Below are 24,419 nucleotides of genomic sequence, written 5' to 3'. Positions count from 1 at the left end.
AATACCTGGAAGAATGGGAGATTCAGATTTCATTGATAAATTTGAATAGTAATGGACATGTAGTTGAAAAGGACTGGTTTGCAGGATTATGCAGAAAAGGCTGAGCTATAGAACCAGCACATTTGAAAGAGCTGACACAGGTACAGTGGGCTGAATGGCTTCCTTTTGTGCCATAAAGTTTGATGGCACAGTAGTTAGCACTGCTGCCTAACAGTGCCAAGGACCCTGGTTCAATTCCTGGCTTGGGCTACTGTCTATGTGGAATTTGCATGATCTCCCTGTGTCTGCGTGTGTTTCCTCCGGGTGCTCCGCTTTCCTCCCACAGTCCAAAGATGTACTGGTTTGGTGCATTGGCCATGCTAAATTTTCCCTCAGTGTACCCAAATAGGCGTTGGAGTGTGGCGACTAGGGGATTTTCACAGTAATTTCATTGCTGTTAATGTAAGCTTGCTTGTGACTAATAAATAAACTTTATAAACTTTTTACTTTAAAATTCTATGATTTTTGACCATTTTAGTACATCCGTCCAAAGAAATGCTCTTGTGTGTAGTATGAGAGTTGTTCTTTAATGATTTCAGGCAACATTTTCTGCTCCATCCAGAGCCTGTTCCATGTAGCACTGGGTGTGAAGAAATCCTATCTTATCAGTTCTCATTTTGTCTTTTATTCGTTTCACCCAGTCACTCTTGACCAGCCCTCATTATTAGAATCTCCATGGTTATTGCTGTCCAATTGCCACTTGCAAGAATCCTAGAACCCTTCCAACTTCAGAGCTCTAAATTCCTGGTTCTAACTTATTCTCCCTCCCACGTGCTGGCTGACCTGTATTCTTCAGCACATCAACTCCATGCCTCTCTTCCTTTAGACAGTCACTTCCAGTTGCAGCACTGGCCCACAGGCACGATCTCAACTTGCTCCCACTCTGCTTTCTCTCCCTGTTATCGATATTGCAGCACCTTCCCCCACCTCCATTTTATCTTACAGGAGACAAATGAATTCTATAAGGAGTTAGACTCTGAGATTATATACAATCAATTAGAAAGTAGAAAAGAAGCAGAGGCACAAATAGAGAGAATCGCTCTTTTGTGAGAAGTAGCAGTAGAGACTGGCTATAGGTAATTCGGGAACAAACACAATGTTTAACTGGTTTAGCAAACTCAGCCTGTATCGACCAGCTCATTTAATTATGCAATCAGCAGCCTGCAGAGCAGAATGCCCAGATACATTCTGTATTGACGGAATTATCAAAGGTAATTTTTTAATCATTCTTCTGCAAGTTGAATCTCTAATGGTACCACCATCCGTAATGGTAGGAAGTTTCAGCCACTGACCATATAATTGTTGTCAACGGAAAGTATGAAGTAGAATTTCTTTTGTAATTTATGTACCATTGCTGTGATATGGTAGCTTCTCCTGTAGAGTCATTTTGTATTTCTCTCCCGTTTGCTTGTGTATTTCGGTGGGCAGTGAAACATAACTGGTCTAAAAGAAGCTTCCTTCAGACAACAAAACCACAAACTGCTATCTGATCGAACAGCTCCAGTCAGCTTGCCCGCCAGCTGGCCAGATCTCAGTTTCACCCATGGCTTTGTTATTAGGGATTCACTGGATATGTAATTGAAGTTGTTGACCGACTGAATGTGGTCTCATGCAGTTAACTATATTTACCCACTTTTGTTGAATAACACCTAAACTGAGCAGAAGAAACCTGGGTTATTCATACTGGATGTGAGATATTTTAAATTGTAGATATGGTATCAGTCTTTCACTTGATATGTCACAAACTGCTGGAACGGTACTGTTTAGATATGAGAATTACGAGAAATAAAGAAACAACACTAATTTCAAACACCAATGTCTTTACTAAGTTTGAACAATTCAATACACTCGTTACAATATACCCATTAGCAATATGCCGTTTCGTCACAAATATTTTACAAAGAATCATACATATGATCATTCAATGAGCAGTCAACCTCGTGCTGATTGTACCTTCCAGTAGCTGATGAAGGGACACAAGTGCAAGGCGAGGGGCATGAGGTATAGGAGGGATGAGAGGAAAAGATCTTTTAACCAGAGGATGGTGATGGTCCGAAATGGGCTGCCTGGGAGGATGGTAGAGTGAGTTGCCTCACAACCTTTAAAAAGTACCTGGAACCTTTAAAAATTTTAAAGTACCTTTAAAAAGCACTTGACACATCATAACATTCAAGGCTATGGGCCAAGTGCTGGTAAATGGGATTAGGTGGGAAATCAGATATTCTTAAAGTGGCACAGAATCATAGATTTCCCACAGTGCAGGAGGAGGTCATTTGGCCCATCGAGTCTGCACTGACAACAGCCCCACCCAGGCCCTATCCCTGTAACCCCACGTATTAACCCTGCTAATCCCCCTGACACTAATGGTCAATTTAGCATGGCCAATCAACCTAACCCATACATATTTGGACTGTGGGAGAAAACCAGAGCACCCGGAGGAAACCACGCAAACACTGGGAGAATGCAAACTACACAGACACACTGATCCGAGGCCGGAATTGAACCTAGGTCCCTGGCGCTGTGAGGCAGCTAAACACTAAGCCACCATGTCAGTGCAGACGCTATTGGCTGAAGGACCTCTTTTGGACTGTGTGATTCTAAGGTGCCTGACTTGAGCATTCAAACATCTTTTGTAATGATCTTTTAGACCCTTCTTTCAAAGGTCACAAATGGAAGGGTAGAGTGTGGTGGAAATAATTTTTTGAGGTGTGTCTATTTCAATGCCAGGAGTATTGTGGGGAAGGCAGATGAGCTGAAGGCGTGGATAGACACGTGGAAATATGACATTATAGCCATTAGTGAAACTTGGCTACAGGAGGGGCAGGACTGGCAGCTCAATGTTCCAGGGTTCCAATGTTTCAGGCGGGATAGAGGCAGAGGGATAAAAGGTGGGGGGGTGGCATTGTTGGTCAGGGAAAATGTTACAGCGGTACTCAGGCAGGATAGATTAGGGAGCTTGTCTACAGAGGCCCTATGGGTGGAGCTGAGAAACAGGAAAGGTATGACCATGTTAATGGGCTTGTATTATAGACCACCCAATAGTCAGCGAGAATTGGAGGAGCAAATCAGTGGAGAGATAGCTGACAACTGCAAGAAACACAAAGTTGTGATAGTAGGGGATTTTAATTTTCCACATATAGATTGGGACTCGCATACTGTTAAAGGTTTAGACGGGGTAGAGTTTGTAAAATGTGTTCAGGAGAATTTTCTACATCAGTATATAGAGGTGCCAACTAGAGAGGATGCGATATTGGATCTCCTATTGGGAAATGAGTTAGGGCAGGTGATGGATGTGAGTGTGAGGGAACACTTTGGATCCAGTGATCATAATGCCTTTAGTTTCAACCTGATCGTGGATAAGGATAGATCTGGTCCTCGGGTTGAAGTTCTGAACTGGAAAAAGGCCAAATTTGATGAAATGAGAAGGGATCTGGGAAGTGTGGATTGGCACAGGCTGTTCTCTGGTAAGACCATAAGACCATAAGACATAGGAGCGGAAGTAAGGCCATTCGGCCCATCGAGTCCACTCCACCATTCAATCATGGTTGATTTCAACTCCATTTACCCGCTCTCTCCCCATAGCCCTTAATTCCTCGAGAAATCAAGAATTTATCAATTTCTGTCTTGAAGACGCTCAACGTCTCGGCCTCCACAGCCCTCTGTGGCAATGAATTCCACAGACCCACCACTCTCTGGCTGAAGAAATTTCTCCTCATCTCTGTTCTAAAGTGACTCCCTTTTATTCTAAGGCTGTGCCCCCGCGTCCTAGTCTCCCCTGTTAATGGAAACAACTTCCCTACGTCCATCCTATCTAAGCCGTTCATTACCTTGTAAGTTTCTATCAGATCTCCCCTCAACCTCCTAAACTCCAATGAATATAATCCCACGATCCTCAGACGTTCATCGTATGTCAGGCCTACCATTCCTGGGATCATCCGTGTGAATCTCCGCTGGACCCGCTCCAGTGCCAGTATGTCCTTCCTGAGGTGTGGGGCCCAAAATTGCTCACAGTACTCCAAATGGGGCCTAACCAGTGCTTTATAAAGCCTCAGAAGTACATCCCTGCTTTTGTATTCCAAGCCTCTTGAGATAAATGACAACATTACATTTGCTTTCTTAATTACGGACTCAACCTGCAAGTTTACCTTTAGAGAATCCTGGACTAGGACTCCCAAGTCCCTTTGCACTTTAGCATTATGAATTTTGTCACCGTTTAGAAAATAGTCCATGCCTCTATTCTTTTTTCCAAAGTGTACGACCTCGCACTTGCCCACGTTGAATTTCATCAGCCACTTCTTGGACCACTCTCCTAAACTGTCTAAATCTTTCTGCAGCCTCCCCACCTCCTCAATACTACCTGCCCCTCCACCTATCTTTGTATCATCGGCAAACTTGGCCAGAATGCTCCCAGTCCCGTCATCTAGATCGTTAATATATAAAGAGAACAGCTGTGGCCCCAACACTGAACCCTGCGGGACACCACTTGTCACCGGTTGCCATTCTGAGAAAGAACCTTTTATCCCAACTCTCTGCCTTCTGTCTGACAGCCAATCGTCAATCCATGTTAGTACCTTGCCTCGAATACCATGGGCCCTTATTTTACTCAGCAGTCTCCCGTGAGGCACCTTGTCAAAGGCCTTTTGGAAGTCAAGATAGATAACATCCATTGGCTCTCCTTGGTCTAACCTATTTGTTATCTCTTCAAAGAACTCTAACAGGTTTGTCAGGCACGACCTCCCCTTACTAAATCCATGCTGACTTGTCTTAATCCGACCCTGCACTTCCAAGAATTTAGAAATCTCATCCTTAACGATGGATTCTAGAATTTTGCCAACAACTGAGGTTAGGCTAATTGGCCTATAATTTTCCATCTTTTTTCTTGTTCCCTTCTTGAACAGTGGGGTTACAACAGCGATTTTCCAATCCTCTGGGACTTTCCCTGACTCCAGTGACTTTTGAAAGACTTTTGTAAGGATGTAAATGGAAAGTGGGAGGCCTTCAAAGGAGAAAGTTTGAGAGTGCAGAGTTTGTATGTTCCTGTCAGGATTAAAGGCAAAGTAAATAGGAATAAGGAACCTTGGTTCTCGAGGGAGATTGTAACACTGATTAAGAGGAAGAGAGAGTTGTATGAAATGTACAGGCAGCAAGGAACACATCAGATGCTCGAGGAGTATAAAAAGTGCAAGAAGCTACTTAAGAGGGAAATCAGGAGGGCTAAAAGAAGACATGAGGTTGCTTTGGCAGACAGAGTGAAGGAAAATCCAAAGAGCTTCTATAGGTATGTTAGGAGCAAAAGGATAGTGAGGGATAAAATTGGTCCTCTTGAAGACCAGAGTGGTAGACTGTGTATGGAACCAAAAGAGATGGGGGAGATACTAAATGGTTTTTTTGCATCCGTATTTACTGAGGAAACGGGCATGGAGTCTACGGAAATAGGGCAAACTGGTAGGGAGGCCATGGAACCTTTACAGATTAAAGGGGAGGAGGTGCTCGCTGTCTTGAGGCAAATCAGAGTGGATAAATCCCCAGGACCGGACAGGGTATTCCCACGGACCTTGAGGGAAGCTAGTGTTGAACTTGCAGGGGTCTTGGCAGACATATTTAAAATGTCAGTATTCACGGGGGAGGTGCCGGATGATTGGAGGGTGGCTCATGTTGTTCCGTTGTTTAAAAAAGGTTCCAAAATAAATCCGGGAAATTATCGGCCAGTAAGTTTGACGTCGGTGGTGGGCAAGTTATTGGAAGGTGTGATAAGGGATAGGATCTACAAATATTTGGATAGACAGGGACTTATTAAGGAGAGCCAACATGGCTTTGTGCGTGGTAGGTCATGTTTGACCAATCTATTAGAGTTTTTCGAGGAGGTTACCAGGAAAGTGGATGAAGGGAAGGCGGTGGATGTTGTCTACCTGGATTTCAGCAAGGCCTTTGACAAGGTCCCTCATGGGAGGTTAGTTAGGAAGGTCCAGTCGCTAGGTATACATGGGGAGGTAGTAAATTGGAATAGACACTGGCTCAATGGAAGAAGCCAGAGAGTGGTTGTGGAGGATTGCTTCTCTGAGTGGAGGCCTGTGACTAGTGGTGTGCCGCAGGGATCGGTGTTGGGTCCATTGTTGTTTGTCATCTATATCAATGATCTGGATGATAATGTGGTCAATTGGATCAGCAAGTTTGCTGATGATACAAAGATTGGAGGTGTAGTGGACAGTGAGGAAGGTTTTCAAAGCTTGCAGAGGGATTTGGACCAACTAGAAAAATGGGCTGAAAAATGGCAAATGGAATTTAACGCAGACAAGTGTGAGATATTGCACTTTGGAGGACAAACCAAAGAAGAACGTACAGGGTAAATGGTAGGACTCTGAAGAGTGCAGTTGAACAGAGGGATCTGGGAATACAGGTACAGAATTCCCTAAAAGTGACGTCACAGGTGGATAGGGTCGTAAAGAGTGCCTTTGGTACATTGGCCTTTATAAATCGGAGTATCGAGTATAAAAGTTGGAGTGTTATGGTAAGGTTATATAAGGCATTGGTGAGGCCGAATTTGGAGTATTGTGTACAGTTTTGGTCACCTAGTTACAGGAAGGATGTAAATAAGATTGAAAGAGTGCAGAGAAGGTTCACAAGGATGTTGCCGGGACTTGAGAAGCTGAGTTACAGAGAGAGATTGAATATGTTGGGACTTTATTCCCTGGAGCGTAGAAGATTGAGGGGAGATTTGATAGAGGTGTATAAGGTTTTGATGGATATAGATAGAGTGAATGCAAGCAGGCTTTTTCCGCTGATGCTAGGGGAGAAAAAAACCAGAGGGCATGGGTTAAGGGTGAAAGGAGAAAAGTTTAAAGGGAATATTAGGGGGGGCTTCTTCACGCAGAGAGTGGTGGGAGTGTGGAATGAGCTGCCGGATAAAGTGGTCAATGCGGGTCACTTTTAACATTTAAGAAAAACTTGGACGGGTTCATGGATGAGAGGGGTGTGGAGGGATATGGTCCAAGTGCAGGTCAGTGGGACTAGGCATAAAATGGTTCGGCACAGACAAGAAGGGCCAAAAGGCCTGTTTCTGAGCTGTAATTTTCTATGGTTCTAGGTAGCCTGGTTTATTTCATTGACATGGTGTACTGTCCCATCAAAATCCAACTTAAGCTACAATTGTCCAATGAGGTGTCTAATACTTTGCTCAAGCTATATGAGACCCCCTTGATAATGAGCGTATGTTATACACCTTTCTTTCCTATCCCTGTTTGCTGCTGTGCATGCTTTCAATATTGTTAGATGTCCTTTTTTCCTGGTCACATGCGTACATTTTATGTCCATTGCATAGTTAAACAATCCAAACCTCTTAAATTGCTGACTTCATGTACACTGTTGCTTGGTGAATACAACACAGAATTGATCTGATAAAACATATGAACTCAATGTGTCTTCTAGTTTGTCAGCATTTCAAAAGGAGTTATTGTCAAGAAGCGCCAGTTTGTGTCTCCCTCACTTGCAGCTTTCAAAATACCTAAGACTCTTTTGCATGGATGGGAGTCACATTTCAATTTTTCTCCCACACGGGGGCCAGTGGGTAAATTTCTCAAATATAAGGTTTGATACAACATTAAAGACAGTTTTTTAAAAAGCTGATGTATGAAAACATGCAAATTGCTGAGGAAAAAAAATCACAAAAATAAATTGATCGTTTTTAACAATTACAAAATAATGATGAAAGGGGTGAAATTAGTTGTGTCCAGCTCACTTTCAGAGTGCGTGCTCACTCATCTTCGCCCTCATTGAGAAGGGATGCATATGCCTGTTGGTATGTGCTGTACACATGCACGTACACACAAACCCTGTGCATGTCCCTGTGCACACACCCCCACACGGCTTCCGTCCCTCCCCTGCACGTGACCCCTCCCACCTTCCTCCTCGCTCGTGCTCCTCCTCCCTTGCCCCTGTACCCTCCACTCTGTGCAGCACCACCCCCGCCCTTGCCCCCTTCCAGCTCTGCCCTCCTCACCTCACCTTTCCCCACCCCTTGTCCGCCTCAGCTGTCCCCCATCCCAACCCTTTCCTCCCCAGCCCTCGCTGGAAAGGACAAAAGAATTCAATAGGATAGGTTTAAGAGATGCTATTTCATCTGATTTGAGGCAGAGCACGGAGATCCAGAACAAGAGGATGTGATGACAGAATTTGATATGGGGTGGCACAGTGGTTAGCAATGCTGCCTCACGTGCCAGGGACCCGGGTTCAATTCCAGCCTTGGGTCACTATCTGTGTGGAGTTTGCACATTCTTCCCATGTCTGCGTGGGTTTTCTCTGGGTGCTCCGGTTTCCTCCCACAGTCCAAAGATGTGAGGGTTAGGTTGATTGGTCATGCTAAATTAACGCTCATGTTTGGGGTTTAGCAGGGTAAATATGAGAGATTGGAGGAATAGGGCCTGGGTGGGATTGTGGTCAGTACAGACTCGATGGGCCGAATGGCCTCCTTCTGCACTGTAGGGGTTCTATGATTCTAACAGTGCCAGGGACCCTGGTTCAAATCTCAGCTTGGGTCACTGTCTGTGCGGAGTCTGCACATTCTCCCTGTGTCTGTGTGGGTTTCCCCTGGGTGCTCCGGTTTCCTCCCACAGTCCAATAGATGTGCTGGTTAGGTGCATTGGCTGTGCTAAATTCTCCCTCCGTGTACCCGAACAGGTGCCAGAGAGTGGTGACTAAGGGATTTTCACTGTAACTTTATGGCATTGTTAAAGTAAGCCTACTTGTGACACTAATAAATAAACTTTAAACTTAATTTGGAATGTATTGAGGAAGTATTTTTTCACACCAGACAGTGTAAATTATATTTAATGTAAATAATGAAATATATTCAATCTTCTTGAGTGAGATGGAACTGACTAGGAAAGCTGAAAGAGTTCTGGTGACTGTGATTAGTGATAAGTGAACATTGCTTTGGTAGTTTAGTTGAATTCAAGTCCCCAGAAATTTACAATGCTCCAGTCAGGCTACAGAGTTTATGTAGCCTTTAGGCTCTAGAGATCTGTTGTGCGGAGGAAAGCTAATTGCAGCTATTAGGGAGCGAGCAATGAGTAGGACAATTGGTGTAAAGTTACTAAAGGAAATCGGCATCGGTTGCTATTCCGTGGTATTCTGTGATTTTTACTTGTGTTCTGGGACATGTATTCTGTTGCTTCCATGCTCTACAATTAGGCTTATTGGTGCATAATGGCCAACATTAGATTTGTGTTACGTGGGGTTAGTGATTTACTGTGACTCTTCATGATGCTTTTGGAGATTGTAGTCCATGGTTCCATCGATTCTGTGGCTATGAGAAACCATTTGATAGACTGGGTCCATTTTGATTGACAAGTGTTGCATCAGAACGACCTGATGGAGATTTATTACTTTCGGATATAGAAGGGGTGCGGAAAGGGCAAACCGATTTTGTGGTATAAAGGGCCAGTTTAGAACAAGTTTGGGAAGTTTTTATTCTACAGACTGGCTAGCAGCTGGGAGGGACATGTAATTGAGGCCAAGCCACTGAACTAATGGCAGATGAAGGGGTTCTTGGAGAATGAATTAAAACTGGTCTCCTTCATCCAAAGTTATCTGTGACTTACAGAGAAAGACACTCAATCAGAATACCCTTAACAGTGTGTTCATCACAAGACAGATGGAAACCATGTCCGTTGTGTGAATTGAAAGTTCTTCAAATCAGACATGAGGCATTTCTATTTTTGATGATGTGGAGATGCCGGCGTTGGACTGGGATGGATACAGTAAGAAGTCTCACAACACCAGGTTATAGTCCAACAGGTTTATTTGGAATCATGAGCTTTTGGAGCGCTGCTCCTTCATCAGGGTGAGTGACTCACACTCACCTGATGAAGGAGCAAATAAACTTGTTGGACTTTAACCTGGTTGGGAGTCTATTTTTGATGGCCAAGATAATTTTTAAAAATGTACAGAACAGTGTTTGATTTAAGCCCTATAACCTGCTTATTGTCAGAGCTTTGTGTATTACTGTAGTTGCTTGGATTATTTGTGTATTGCAGCTTTAATGTTTCACTTCCTACTTAGAGATTTGGTAAAATGCATTGTCGCTTTCTTTGTCTTATGGCTCTAACATTGCTTTTTTTTTCTCCTTTCCTCTGTTCCTTCCTTGCTCATAACTAACATATTACTTCTATGAATTGAGATGGGAGACGCAGAACGGGTAATGCACTTCAGTCTGTTACATCAGTGCTTTCTTTCCACCTCTGTCGCCATTCATTACCTCAGCAAAGCTGTACCAGTCTCTTTAGTCATTTTGAGCCCATTCAGATTTTTCTAATTTGCATATTGTTCTCAAGGATTCATGCTGCAGTGTGATTCTGATTGATTGCCCTGATATCCAAATGTCAGTAATGCGTTATCAAGGCATCGTTTTATGGAGCCTCTTAGCCTATTCTAATCAGCCCTTGAGCGAATTCCTCCATTCAACAAGAATATGGCTGAGCTGTACCTTAACTCCATTTACCCGACTAGGTTCTGTAACCCTTGTACCTTTTGCCGAACAAAAATCTATCAATTATAGTGTTTAAAATTTCAATTAACCCTCAGCCTCAATAACATTCTGGGATAAGAGTGCCCAATTCTCACCACCCTTTGCATATAGTAGTGCGTCCTAATAGCAGTCCAGCTCTAGTGTTTTAAGGTGATGATTGCCTGTTCTGGACTCCTCCACCAGAAGGACCAGTTTTTGCCTATCAACCCTCTGGTACTTCTCCATTACATCACCCCTTAATCTTCTATATCTTCTCTGGGAGCACTAATCTCTGGAACCCAACCTCATAATTTAGCCCATTTGTTCCTCTCTTGCTCTTGTTCAATATCTACAAATGTCAAACAGGTCAGTGGATAAGGTTCAAGATTGGGAACCCAGGTTTGTTTTGTTCTGTCTCCAGCTTCAGTGGACATTGACAGCAGTCGCAGTTCCAACAATACTGCAGGTCTCGCTGAGACTGGCCAACCTGGTGCAGACTGCATGTTGAACCCATTAGAATATTTCATTGCCTCTTCATAGCCATCCAGAATGCAGTATGCTGCATGTTCCCTATGTGGTTTCCATTCCGTATTTTATATAGTATGGATATTTTGAGAAGTTATGAGGGAAGTTTCACCCTCAAGATTAAAGGAAAGCTTAACTGTTAATTGTATAGCCCCATTTTCATGGTTAATCTCACCATTGCCTAACAAAGTAGTAATACGTTTTAGTGTACCACATTCTAGATTGTTTGAATTGAAAAACATGAGTATCTGTGTAATGCTGCTTATACATAAATTTCTCACTATATTCAGGGAACATTTCCCCGCAGATCAGCCTTTGAGCACAGTAATTCGAGGGAAATTGAAGGGATATGAACCTTGATAAGACGCTCCTATTTTGCATTTAAATTATGCTGCAAATAATTATTTTAATGAGTTATAAATGTAGCTGATGGGTTAGATCAACATTTTTTCATCTCTGGCACCTGACTTTGCATGCAGCCCAAGTTGATGTATTACTTTCCCCTCCAACCCTCTTCAATCATTTCCCCTCTCCTTCACCTCCTTTTGTCTGTTTCCGCTTTCCCCTCATCCTCTTCTCTCTCTCTCCACCCCCCCCCCCCCCCACCACTCCCAAACAATTATCTTTTTCATTCTCAATTACACTCACGCATGAGTGATATTGAGAGGTGCTACAAGGGATGCCATCATTTTCAAGGTTATCTGACATTTGATTCTTGCTGCATTCAAATGATATTCAGGAAGTATTTAAGAATAGGTCTGCTGATGTAGCCCTGCACTTTACTGTGCCAGCAGTATTGCGAACTAGGCGTTGCTGTATGTATCAGCACATTTCCCTGGTCTCCACTGCTATTTTATCATTTTCTAATAGCTCTGTGTCCAAGCTTTGTCATGTCAGCTGCATAGTGATGTGGAAGATTGTCTTGTATTTTAATTGAAGTGCAGTAGGGTCGGGTGGTGGAGCAGTCAAAGCAAACTGTTACCCACTGAAAGGTAGCAAGGCAAAGAGGGTCTGGTTCCATTCAGATTCATCGAAAAAAATATGGGAATCAGTCTTTCTCAATCTAATCAATGAAGCTGATTTTAATCCATGTAAATTTATTGGAGCATTTTTGATGTAGTGAGATGCGCTTGACTGGCTGTAGTTCGGAGGAATGTAGAGCAGCATACGTATCTGTGGGATCTCTGTCATCTAGACATCAATATAAAACTTGACATGATATCTCCTGAGCCCTAATGTAGTAAGTGCTGTGTACTGCTTGTTCACATTTGACCTTTGACTTTTCATACAGCATCAATAAGGGTATTACTGATGGAAGCTCTGAAGTTTATTCTCAGTTCCTTAAGCTGCAGTAAATAGCAGCTTGCGCTATATAAATACAATAGCCAAATGGAAGTGTAAGCTAGTCATTTTTTGATGAATTTGGGAGTGCCCCAAGTTGGTGGATATGATTGCATTTCCTGAGTGCAACAGATGAAGCCCATATATTGATATCTTCCTTATAAAACTCTGCTTGTTCTAATTGTACAAACAAGTGCATTTGTATCCATATGCAGTAAAAGTATTCTGAAATCTGAATGAGTCTGTTACTGTTGTTATACATAGGGTGGCACACCGCCTCCGGTGACTGTGTGGAGTTTGCACGTTCTCCCTGTATCTGTGTGGGTTTCCTCCCGGGTGCTCCAGTTTCCTCCCACGGTCCAAAGATGTGCAGATTAGGTTGATTGGCCATGCTATTGGCAGGGGCTTTAGTGAGGGAAATGCGTGGGGTTACAGGGATTGGGGCCTGGGTGGCATTGTTGTCAGTGTAGGCTCGATGGCTGAATGCACTGTAGGGAATCTATGTCTCCTAGTTTACAGAGTGTTTCATATTTTGAAAAGTAAGGTACAAGAACTCCTGACTCTTCCTGAGAGCATCCAGTTGCATTCTGAGCATTAAAACTATGTTGTCACACTCAGTGTCAGCTGCTGTGACTGGTTTTAAGATTAATTTTGTCTACTGCCCCTTCCCCCCCCCCCCCCCCCCTGTTGTCACCTGCTGAGCTTGTGATGGTCCAACTGATCTTCCCACTTTATTTTGCTACTCAAAGGGATCGTGGTCAGTAATTTACAGCCCTTGGCTGAAATCTATTTCTTGCCTCAATCTTATGGTGACCTCCAACTTAGCCACAATGTTGCTGCATCATGATTGATTCTGCACAACCCTTGCCTTTTCATTTCTACAGAAATGATGGTGGCACAGTGGTTAGCACTGCTACCTCACAGTCCCAGGGACCCCTGTTCAATTCCAGCCTTGGGTGACTGTGTGGAGTTTGCACTTCCTCCCCGTGTCTGCGTGGGTTTCCCCTGGGTGCGCCGGTTTCCTCCCACAGTCCAATAATGTGAAGGTTAGGTGGATTGGCCATGCTAAATTGCCTCATAGTGTCCAAGGATATGTTGGGTGAATGCGTGGGATTACAGGGATAGGGTCGGAGGTGAGCCTGGGTAAGATGCTCTTTTGGAAAGTCAGTGCAGACTCCATAAGCTGAATGGTCTCCTTCTGCACTAGGGATTCAGTGGTATAAAGCAAGTCTCAGTAATGGTGACCAGTGTACCCCAGTACTCAATTTTCTTGCTTTTCTCTTCCCCAGATCACAACATCAGATTTCCCCCATCTTTATTCATACTCTGTTCATTTTGGCCTTGAGACCCATCTTCCATTACCACCAAACCAACCTCCTGTTGGCTCATAGTCTTAACAAAGTGAACTGCTGGCTTTGAGAGAAAGAGAGTTGGATAATAAAAGGCAGTTATTCAGAGTGATGGTAGGTTGGAAGTGATATTCCACAGGGTCAGTCCTAAGACCACTGCTATTCACAATTTACATGAATGATTTGGAGTTTGCAATTCAAAAGTCAATTTCCAAGTTTGAGGATGACACTAAATTGGGTAAGAGAGTCAACAGTCCGGAGGACTGCAACATGTTACAGGAGACAAATAAAGTTCAACATCGATAAATGCAAGGTAGTACATTTTGGTATGAAGAATACGGAAGTCACTTATTACTTGAAAGGTGCAGGTCTAGATTGGGTAGAGGTCAATGGATCTTAAATAATGTAAACAATCCCACCCTCAAGAAACCCATTCTTTACCCCACTGTCATTGCCCCAACTCCAAGTCTCTTTTCTCTCCGAAGTTCTTGTTACCACCTAAACCCATGTCCATTTTCTCTGAGCAGTTTGAATGCTCCAGTAACCTTTCTGCCCTACTGCAGCACTAGAATATCCCGTATCAGAGTAGTGAAATATGATCCTATCTGGCTGTGACTGTGACTCTCCTCGTGCTTCCTGACTTGTTTGCAGTTTTTTACATGTTTGATCATAACATCTTCCTCTAAAACCTCTCTCCTGTCACCCAGCTGAGTGTTAGCGCCCTTGTCTGCTTCCACACTTATCTACTTTGCCTTGGCCAGAGAATCATTTGCCCTGACTTCTCTTTCCACTTCCACACTCTTGCCACTGGAGACATTCTTCCCCGGAGGTTCTGTTCTTGCTGCCCCACTTTTATAAACTTGCTGAACCAAATCTCTGGCCATGTCATAACTTACATCAAGTCCTATTCATACATCACAACTGTGCTCTCTGACCCCACCTTGATTTTTTTAAATTCTCATTGTTTTCAAATCCTTTGATGGTCCCACCTCTTGAATCTCTGTAACCTGTCCTACGCTAACCCAAGATCTCTACCCCAACATTTCTGACTGCTTGTGTATCCACAATGTTCACGGTTCCACCATTGGCAGCTATGCTGTTGTGCTTCATAACTGTAGTATCTTCTTTCAAAGCTGTCTTCTACATCATTCCTCCTTTAACCCTTTGTAAAGCCAACCCTTGTCCAATCTTAACTGCCCTACTATCTCCTTATATCACCCCTGTTAAGCATCTTGGATCATTCTACTGCTTTAAAAGTATATAGCTACATGTGGTTTAATGCCACTAGAACTTTTATCGCTGTACTCCCAGTTAAAAGCGTCTATAGTTATCTGTTATTGAATTGGTTGTGGAGAATTATGCAACACTGCATGCGAGTTGAGTGTCACTGAGTTTCACTGTTGCTGAGCTGTACAGTTGTAATGTGTGGAACAAGTCCACCCCTCGTGAAATGTGTCCCATATCTGATTTTTGAAACCTTACTGTGTAGATCAAAGTGTCAGGAAAGGGTGGTATTGCAATGTGATAAATTTTGTTGTCATCTTTGTCCCTGATGGATGGCCTTTCAATTCTGTTTATCCAATGAATTGATTGGAACCATATGAGTAGCTTGGGCTTCTACTTGCTGGAGTCCAGAAGAATGAGGGGGGATTTGATTGAGTTATATAAAATATTCAGTGGAATTGATAAAGTAAATGTTAACCAAATGTCACCCCTTCTAGAACAGTCCAGGACAAGAGGTCATAGTTGGTAGAGTGAGATGGGGGAGGTTCAAGACAGAGGTAAGAAGTTATTTCTCACAGAGGGTTGTGAATCTGTGGAACTCACTGCCCCAGAGTGCAGTGGATGCAGAATCAATCAATGGATTCAAAATAGAGATAGATAAATATTTGATCAAAAGTGGGATAAAGGTGTATGGGGAAAAGCCTGGGAAGTAGAGTTAGGATGAGATGGAGATCAGCTTTGATCATATAGAATGGCGGAGTAGGCTTGAAGGGCTAAATTGCCTACTCCCCCTTCTAACTCCTATGTTCCTATGATCCTATGTAGTTTGAATCACTTTTGGCCAGATATGACCTTGTATCATTTCCCTACATCCCTGCTTCCTATCTAATGACCAGAGTAGGGAAATTAATTACAGTACAGTGTCTCAATTCTGGCTGTCTGAAAACTGGACATTTTTAGCATGTGCCATGCGTGAATTTTAATTGAGCAAAATAAAAAAAAGGCTTACTTGGGCAATTCGACTTGGTGTTGCATTGAAATGCTGCGCTGAGCAACCCTTGACCCCACCTGAACCGCCCAATCTGAAATCCGGCACAACCTTAGATTGCTGGTTTTGAGATAGTATCTGTATTTGCTATTTTAGACATTTGTAATGTAGACTAGACATAAATCATCAATAGTGACACTGTGTCCAAAATTCATTTTTAACAATGCCTGTTTTTCTCTGACAATGTGTGGACAAAATCTAGATCATTCACGTTGTATTTGCGGTTTCATTAGATTATTGAGTACAGAAAACAAGCAAATTCTTTTTTTCCCCTCAATTGTGGGCTCATTGTGTCTCTGTTATTGCAAACATCTCTGTTAAGGTGCATTTAGACTTGCACCATCACCATAGCAGTTTCACTTAGCTTTGGACTAACGTCGCAGTTGCAGTGTGAATACAGTTTTATTCTGGAGGTCATGGACTCACCAGACAGTAAGACAAAGTGAAGTAAACCTTTGTGAACTTAAGGGGAAGTTAAATAAACACAAGGGTGAAAGAAATAGAGGGGTATGCCGATAGGGCTAGATGAGGCGAGGTAAGAAGAGGTTTGTGTGCAGCAGAAACACCAACATGGACCAGTTTAATGGCCTTTTTGTACTATAAATTCTATGAGTTCCCATTGAACAGACTTTCACTTCAGAATCAGTTGGATTTCCATCCATTGGAAAAACTAAAGGAATTAATGCACTGACAATGGGTGCTCATGAGGCATCTCCTTCTGCATGTTTAATACTATTAATGACAACCAGATAATTGCTGCATTTTTCTATTTTCATTGCTTGTGCAGCATGTCGTCTTTTGTTGAGCTTGTTTGGTCTTCAATTTTGTTCTTCTAATTTTGTCCCTTCTACTCCTGAAGATGCTAAGTTACAATAGCTTCCAGCGCACTGTGTGTCAGCAGTTAATAAGTGAGCACATACAGCCAATCCATTGAATTCAATTAATTAGATTTAGACCTTACCTAGTTGTTGTTCATTTCCCCTGAATGACTATAATTGTCTTAATGTTTCTGTTCAGTTCCGTTGTCTGGTTTGCTGGAAGTGAATACAGTGGGAATAATCGAGCCTAGTGATGGAAAACAGATTGCGAAGTCTGTTCCTATATGACTCAGCACCTCTACACACTGTACACTGTATCCACTGAGCCTTTATGGGACCTACTGGGATTCTTATGAAGCAGCTCACAAATGACTGGTCACAGGTAGTCTTCCATTGGGATACATTTGTGCCTAAGCAAACAATACAACTTCCTTCCTGCTGTTGAAGTTTATTTATTAGCCACAAGTAGGCCTACATTAACACTGCAATGAAGTTGCTGAGAAAATCCCCTGCTGAACATCCTAGGAAATGTAAATATTCTGCAGACTTCAGAAGCAATGGAGCAATTTTACATGATGTCCGATTTCATTGGCTCATTTTCTTAGAGATTAAATTTGGGATTATTTTCATACATGAAGTGTGTCATGTTGCAATTTTGGTGCAGGTGTCTGTGAGCGCACAGTACCAGACGGATACTGTACCCGTATCCCTCTTCAATCTTGCCAAAGCAGTTGTTCTAGAGATTGATTTGAGGTAGTGGTTGTCACTAAGCAACTCGGTTATGAAGGGCATCACAGCTAAATCAGATTCTACCTTCACATTCGACACACTTTCCAATAGGTGTCCCTGAATAGTGGCCAGTGAGGTGGGAAACATGGACTAATTTAAACTTTTGCTCATGCAGAGGTTAAATCTAACACCACTCACAACAACATCAGCCAAATTGGGCATTCCTGACATTCATTTGGGATATTCAGTAGCATCAGAAATTTCAAATTACTGCCCTTAAAATAGCAAAACAGAGGAGTATTGTCAGATGCTGAGCGACATATTGAGTTATTAGGACTGGTTATCAAAAGCCTAGTCAAAGAGGCTGGATTTAAGAGTGTCTTAAACAATAAGAGAAACGGGTGAGGTTTCAGGAAGGAATTCCACAGTTTAGGATCCACCCAGCCAGCTGAAAACATTGCTGCCAATGATTGGATGCACAGGAGACCAGAAAGGGAGGAACATGATGTTTTCAGAGGGTTGGAGGACTGGAATGAATTGCAGGGACAGGAAAGAGTCAGGTAATGTAGGGCTTTGAACACAAAAATGAGAATTTTAATATCAAGGCACTGCTGGACTGAGAGCCAGTATAGGTTAGTGGGTGAATTGGACTCAGGATAGGTTAAGCTAAGAGTTTTGGGTGAGCTGACATTTAGAGGTTGGAAGATGGTAAGCCAGCTAGGAGAGCATTGGAGTAATTGAGCCGAGTAACATAAAACAGATTGAGAAGCCTTTTCCTGTATGGGTCAGCATCTCTCCATGCTATATCAGTGAACCTTAATGGAATCGACTGGGATTCTTCATGAGCAGTTCACAAACAACAGGTAATGAATGGGTTGTCTTGTTTGGATGCACTTGCACCTGAACAAACAGTGCAATTCCTGTTGTGCTGAGCATTCTGAAAAATATAAATATCCTACAGATTTCAGGTGTAATGATGGAATTGCATATGAATGTGCGATTTTATTGGCTCACTTCCTTGAAATTTAAATTCGGTTTTATTTTCATATATGAAGCTTGTCACTTTGGAATTTTGGCGCAGACATACTGTTAGCAATTTTCAATGACTTGATGAGAGACTTGTAGAGGAATTGATTGCAGCAGAGACTTCCAGTGCAACACTTTGTCAACATTTATAACGTGAGCGCGCACTCTTGATCCATTGAATTCAATGAACATTGAGCTTTTTGAAATCTTTTGGTTCTGTTGTTCATTTCCACTGAACGACTAATTGTCTTAATAGTTCTGTTCAGTTCCATTGCCTGGTTTGCTGGGAGTGAATAGAGCTGGAATCTAAGGATTGCTCACCGCCTCTTTCCTCTTTCAATTATTTCCTGCCTGGCTATCATTGACCAAATGCTTGACTTGCCTGTGAGACTGAACTAAATTGTTTGTGACCGAAAATTCTCCCCATGAACCAGTCAGAAACTGCTTATATTAAATGAGTGAAAACTCGCTTTAATCTGAAATAAATTTTCATTATTCTCTGCAAGATTGGTTTGAATAAATTGGAATTGATGAGCGAGTAGAAGTTAACATTTTATTAATTACCTCATAAATGCATTTCTCCCTTCACCTCTGGCTGGCTGCCTGTGCCTTCTGGCTGTCTGTATATTGCCCTCTGGCTGTCTTGTCTGTCTATTGCCCTCTGGCTGGCTGTCTGTCTAATGCCCTCTGCTAACTGGCTGTCTGTCTAATGCCCTTTGGCTGGTTGGCTGTCTGTCTAGCAACCTCTGGCTGGCTGTCCGTCCAGTGCCCTCTGGTTGGCTGTCTGTCTGGCTATTGCCCGCTGGCTGTCTGTCTGGCTATTGCCTGCTGACTGGCTGTCTAGCTATTGCCCGCTGGCTGTCTGTCTGGCTATTGCCCGCTGGCTGTCTGTCTGGCTATTGCCCGCTGGCTGTCTGTCTGGCTATTGGCCGCTGGCTGTCTGTCTGGCTATTGGCCGCTGGCTGTCTGTCTGGCTATTGCCCGCTGGCTGTCTGTCTGGCTATTGCCCGCTGGCTGCCTGTCTGGCTATTGCCCGCTGTCTGTCTGTGTGGCTATTGCCCGCTGTCTGTCTGTGTGGCTATTGCCCGCTGTCTGTCTGTCTGGCTATTGCCCGCTGGCTGTCTGTCTGGCTATTGCCCGCTGGCTGTCTGTCTGGCTATTGCCCGCTGGCTGACTGTCTGGCTACTGCCCGCTGGCTGTCTGTCTGGCTATTGCCCGCTGGCTGTCTGTCTGGCTATTGCCCGCTGGCTGTCTGTCTGGCTATTGCCCGCTGTCTGTCTGTCTGGCTATTGCCCGCTGGCTGTCTGTCTGGCTATTGCCCGCTGGCTGTCTGTCTGGCTATTGCCCGCTGGCTGTCTGTCTGGCTATTGCCCGCTGGCTGGCTGTCTGTCTGGCTATTGCCCGCTGGCTGTCTGTCTGGCTATTGCCCGCTGGCTGGCTGTCTGTCTGGCTATTGCCCGCTGGCTGTCTGTCTGGCTATTGCCCGCTGTCTGTCTGTGTGGCTATTGCCCGCTGGCTGACTGTCTGGCTATTGCCCGCTGGCTGTCTGTCTGGCTATTGCCCTCTAGCTATCTATTTTTTGCTCTCTGCTTCATTGACTCTGACTCTGTATTCTATATCTTTCAGCTTGGGGGAGATCTTGGCGGGCCTACTGGTGGGAGTCCAGCGGTGAGTTTTTCTCCTAAAGTCACAAATATATCACAATTAAAGTTTATGGGGGTTTGATTTGTTCTTAGATTTTTCCCTCTTGAATTTGCTGACTTTTGCTGCAGTTTGATTCTGAGCTTCTCCACCCCGTTGACCAGTTATTTACCCAAGTTTCCAGTCTTAATGTCTGATCCCGTCGCTTAGTATTGACTGGCTAATCACTACGGGTGTTATCACAGTGGAGTCTAACCCTTTGTCACCTGGTGTTGCATGCATCATTCAACAGGGGTGACTGGATAGTAATCAGGAGTGATAATCTATCAGGTACTCTTTCTTTGTGCACATCTGAGCAGTTGGTGTTGACTTACTCATAACCTGTTCACCCCCTTGGGATGGGACATGGTATGGCAAGACTCAAACAAAGGGAAGGGAATCAATTTAATTAAATAATCAGTCTTATTCATATTACATGAATGTGCAGTGCAGGAACCGGCCATTTGCCCCAACTGGTCCATGTTAGTGTTTATACTCCACCTAATCCCTTCCCACTGCTTTTCATCTAACCCCCATCATCAGTTGTGTTTAGTGTGTCTAAACTATTGTGTTTAGTTTTGGCTTTATATGGAATTAACAAAGGTTAGGAGTGAGTAAATGTAGTGTAATGTACTGTGGAGAGGAGTAATGTGCTAGACTTTTATGGATATCAGCTGCCAATTTGAAATCATGATGTTGCACTCTTGCTTTACAAGATCCTCAATCAATTTTAAACAATGTTAATACCACTTAAAATATCGCTAAATCACATTCACCAAAGCCTTATTTACAGTCATCGCTGCTGAATGAAGACAGTGTTCATAGATACAATCTGATGCAATCCAAGCAAAACAGCTACAAATGCAGTTTAGCATGAAATACTGCCATAAATGCAATGATGTGCAAATAAAACGTCCATCTAAAAATGTAGCCATCCAAATAACCTGCTCTGTTCCTTTCCGAGTCAAATGGATCATTTGAAGCAATTGAATATTGGTACTCAGTTTGCTTTATACAGAAATGTTCTCATATTAAATGTTCATGCGTTAAAATGTATTTTTGTTGCAGGTTGGTCAAAGCTTTATACCTTCATCTGTGCCTGCTACATTTGGCCCATCACCAACCCCTGCTGTGTCGAGCAGTGGCCTGAGTGATCTGTTTGAACTCTCAACTGGAATTGGAATGGCAGCTGGAGGCTATGTGGCTCCAAAAGCTGTAAGTGTCGATTACTGATCTTAATGACACAAAACAAAAGTGGCACTGTTTTCAACTTTATGGGTTGGTAAAGATTGATGAAGAACCTTGCATTTTGGGAGATAATTAGCTCCCTAACTATCTGGAAACCATTCTGAGTGAATTATTTTCTGTTAAACTATGTATCTTCATTCATGCAATAGCTGCTGTTGCCTGGAAAGTTACAGAAAGCCTCTGCTATTAAATGCAGACTTGCTTGAAACTGCACCTTCCATTCATATGTTTCCATGGTATTATGCCGCCAGGACAGTGTATCATTTAATCCTTTTTCTCTCATTGCTTTTGCGGGACTATTTGTTCAATGTTGCACCCCGTGTTTTTTTAAAACCTGTTTGACCCCGAATTAACCAATGTCTCCCAATAATTCCCTACCTCTAATAGCCATAACCAAGGCTTCTGATTAATATTAGGGATCATATTAAAAAAATAAGTAAGGTTTAAAGCTTACTTTTATTAGTCACAAGCAGGCTTACATTAACACTGCAATGATGTTACTGTGAAAATCCTTAGTCGCCACGCTCCGATGGCTGTTTGGGTACACTGAGGGAGAATTTAGTATGGCCAATCCACCTAACCAGCACATTTTTTGGACTGTGGGAGGAAACTGGAGCACCCAGAGGAAACCCATGTAGACACGGGGAGAATGTGCAAACTCCACACAGACAGTGACCCAAGTTGGGAATCGAACCCAGATCCCTGGCGCTGTGAGGCAGCGGTGCTAACCACTGTGCATATTTAAAAAGGAAGGTAGTCAAACGGATGTGATTATACACATTGGTGAAAATGATGTAGGTAGGAAGAGCAGGGGGGTCATACGAGAGAAATTCAGGGAGTTGGGTGCTAGGCTAAAAAGTAAGGCCTCCAGGGTAGCAATCTCTGGACTGCTCCCGGTGTCTAGTGCAAGTGAGGCTCGGAACAGGGAGATTCTACAGTTGAACGCGTGGCTAAAGGACTGGTGCAAGAGGGAGGGTTTTGAATTCATAGATAACTGGGAAATCTTCAAGTCAGGATGGCAACTGTACAGAAAGGATGGGTTACACCTTAACTGGAAGGGAGCAAATATCCTGGCTGGGAGTTTTGCTAGAGTGTTTCGGCAGGATTTAAACTAGTGTGGCAGGGGGGTGGGGAACAAAACAGTAGGTCAGTAAATACCGAGGCTGGGGTTGAGCTGGGGGCCAGGGCAAGGCTAGCTAAGAAGAGGAGCACTCTGGAGGAGGATGACCTGAGTGGGCCTGGAGGTCTGGAGTGCATCTGCTTCAATGCGAGGAGCGTAACGGGTAAAACAGACGAACTTAGGGCCTTAATGCTTATGCGGAATTTGGATGTGGTTGCGGTGACGGAAACTTGGTTAAAAGAAGGACAAGACTGGCAGCTGAATATTCCGGGGTATAAGTGTTTTAGGCGAGACAGAGGAGGGGCTAAAAAAGGTGGGGGAGTAGCGATATTAGTTAAGGAGCATATTACCGCGGTGCAGAGGGTAGACAACTTAGAGGGGTCATGTACTGAGTCGCTGTGGGTGGAACTCAGAAACAGGAAGGGTGCAGTCACTATGCTGGGGGTGTACTACAGACCACCCAACAGCCCACGGGAAGTGGAGGAAAGGATATGTCAGGAGATTCTGGATAGGTGCAGAAAAAATAGGGTTGTTGTAGTGGGGGACTTTAATTTCCCTGCACAGACTGGAAAGTGCTTAGAGCTGGGGGTCCGGACGGGGAGGAATTTGTAAAATGCGTACTGGAAGGTTCTTTGGAACAGTATGTAGATAGCCCGACTAGAGAGGGGGCTATACTGGACCTAGTTCTGGGAAATGAGCCCGGTCAGGTCGTCAAAGTTTCGGTAGGGGAACATGTGGCAAATAGGATAGTAATGGACAAGGATGAGTGCTGTCCTACGGGCAGGGTGCTAAATTGGGGGAAAGCTAACTATAGCCGGATTAGGCAGGAATTGGTGGATGTTGATTGGGAGAGGATGTTCGAGGATAAGTCCGCGTCTGGCATGTGGGAGTCTTTTAAGGAACTATTGATAAGGCTGCAGGATAAGCATGTGCCTGTAAAAAGGAAAGATAGGAAAGGTAGAATTCGAGAGCCGTGGATAACCAGGGAAATTGAGGATCTGATTAAAATGAAAAGGGAGGCGTACGTTAAGTCCAGGCAACAGAAAACAGATGGAGCTCTGGAGGAATACAGAGAGAGTAGGAAAGAACTCAAACGGGGAGTTAGAAGGGCAAAAAGAGGTCACGAGATGTTCTTGGCAGGCAGGATTAAGGAGAATCCTAAGGCATTCTATTCATACGTTAGGAACAAAAGAGTTGTCAGGGAGAAAATCGGACCTCTCAGGGACAAAGGAGGGGAATTATGCTTAGAACCCAAGGGAATAGGGAAGATCCTAAATGAATACTTTGCATCGGTATTCACGAAGGAGAGGGGCGTGTTAACCGGGAGTGTCTCGGAGGGAGGTGTTGACCCGTTAGAGAAAATCTCCATTACAAGAGAGGAAGTGTTAGGTTTTTTAGGGAACATTAAAACTGAGAAAGCCCCAGGGCCTGATGGCATCTATCCTCGACTGCTCAGGGAGACGAGAGATGAAATTGCTGGGCCTCTGACGGAAATCTTTGTCGCTTCTTTGGACACGGGTGAGGTCCCTGAGGATTGGAGGATAGCGAATGTGGTCCCGTTGTTTAAGAAGGGTAGCAGGGATAACCCAGGAAATTATAGGTCGGTGAGCTTGACGTCCGTGGTAGGGAAGTTGTTGGAGTGGATTCTTAGAGACAGGATGTATGTGCATTTAGAACGGAACAATCTCATTAGTGACAGACAGCATGGTTTTGTAAGAGGGAGATCATGCCGTACAAATTTGGTGGAGTTTTTTGAGGAAGTGACAAAAGC

General features: G+C 43.6%; 1 protein-coding gene across 2 annotated transcripts in view; it reads left to right on the top strand.

The window, feature by feature from the left end:
* The window catches only part of ap2b1 (adaptor related protein complex 2 subunit beta 1), a 290,885-nt gene that overhangs the window by 135,025 nt on the left and 131,441 nt on the right, over window positions 1-24,419 (top strand). Inside the window, exons 15-16 of one of the 2 annotated variants that reach the window (XM_078225148.1) lie at window positions 20,227-20,268; window positions 21,349-21,495. In XM_078225148.1, coding sequence (XP_078081274.1) covers window positions 20,227-20,268; window positions 21,349-21,495 — 189 coding nt within the window. The remainder of the gene's footprint in view (window positions 1-20,226; window positions 20,269-21,348; window positions 21,496-24,419) is intronic. The other variant, XM_078225149.1, reaches the window with a different exon arrangement.

Source organism: Mustelus asterias, chromosome 12 (genome assembly GCF_964213995.1).
Source record: "Mustelus asterias chromosome 12, sMusAst1.hap1.1, whole genome shotgun sequence".
Taxonomy (NCBI): Eukaryota; Metazoa; Chordata; class Chondrichthyes; order Carcharhiniformes; family Triakidae; genus Mustelus; species Mustelus asterias.
The sequence above is the reverse complement of the archived record's forward strand: the minus strand, read 5'-3'. Positions and strand labels throughout refer to the sequence as shown.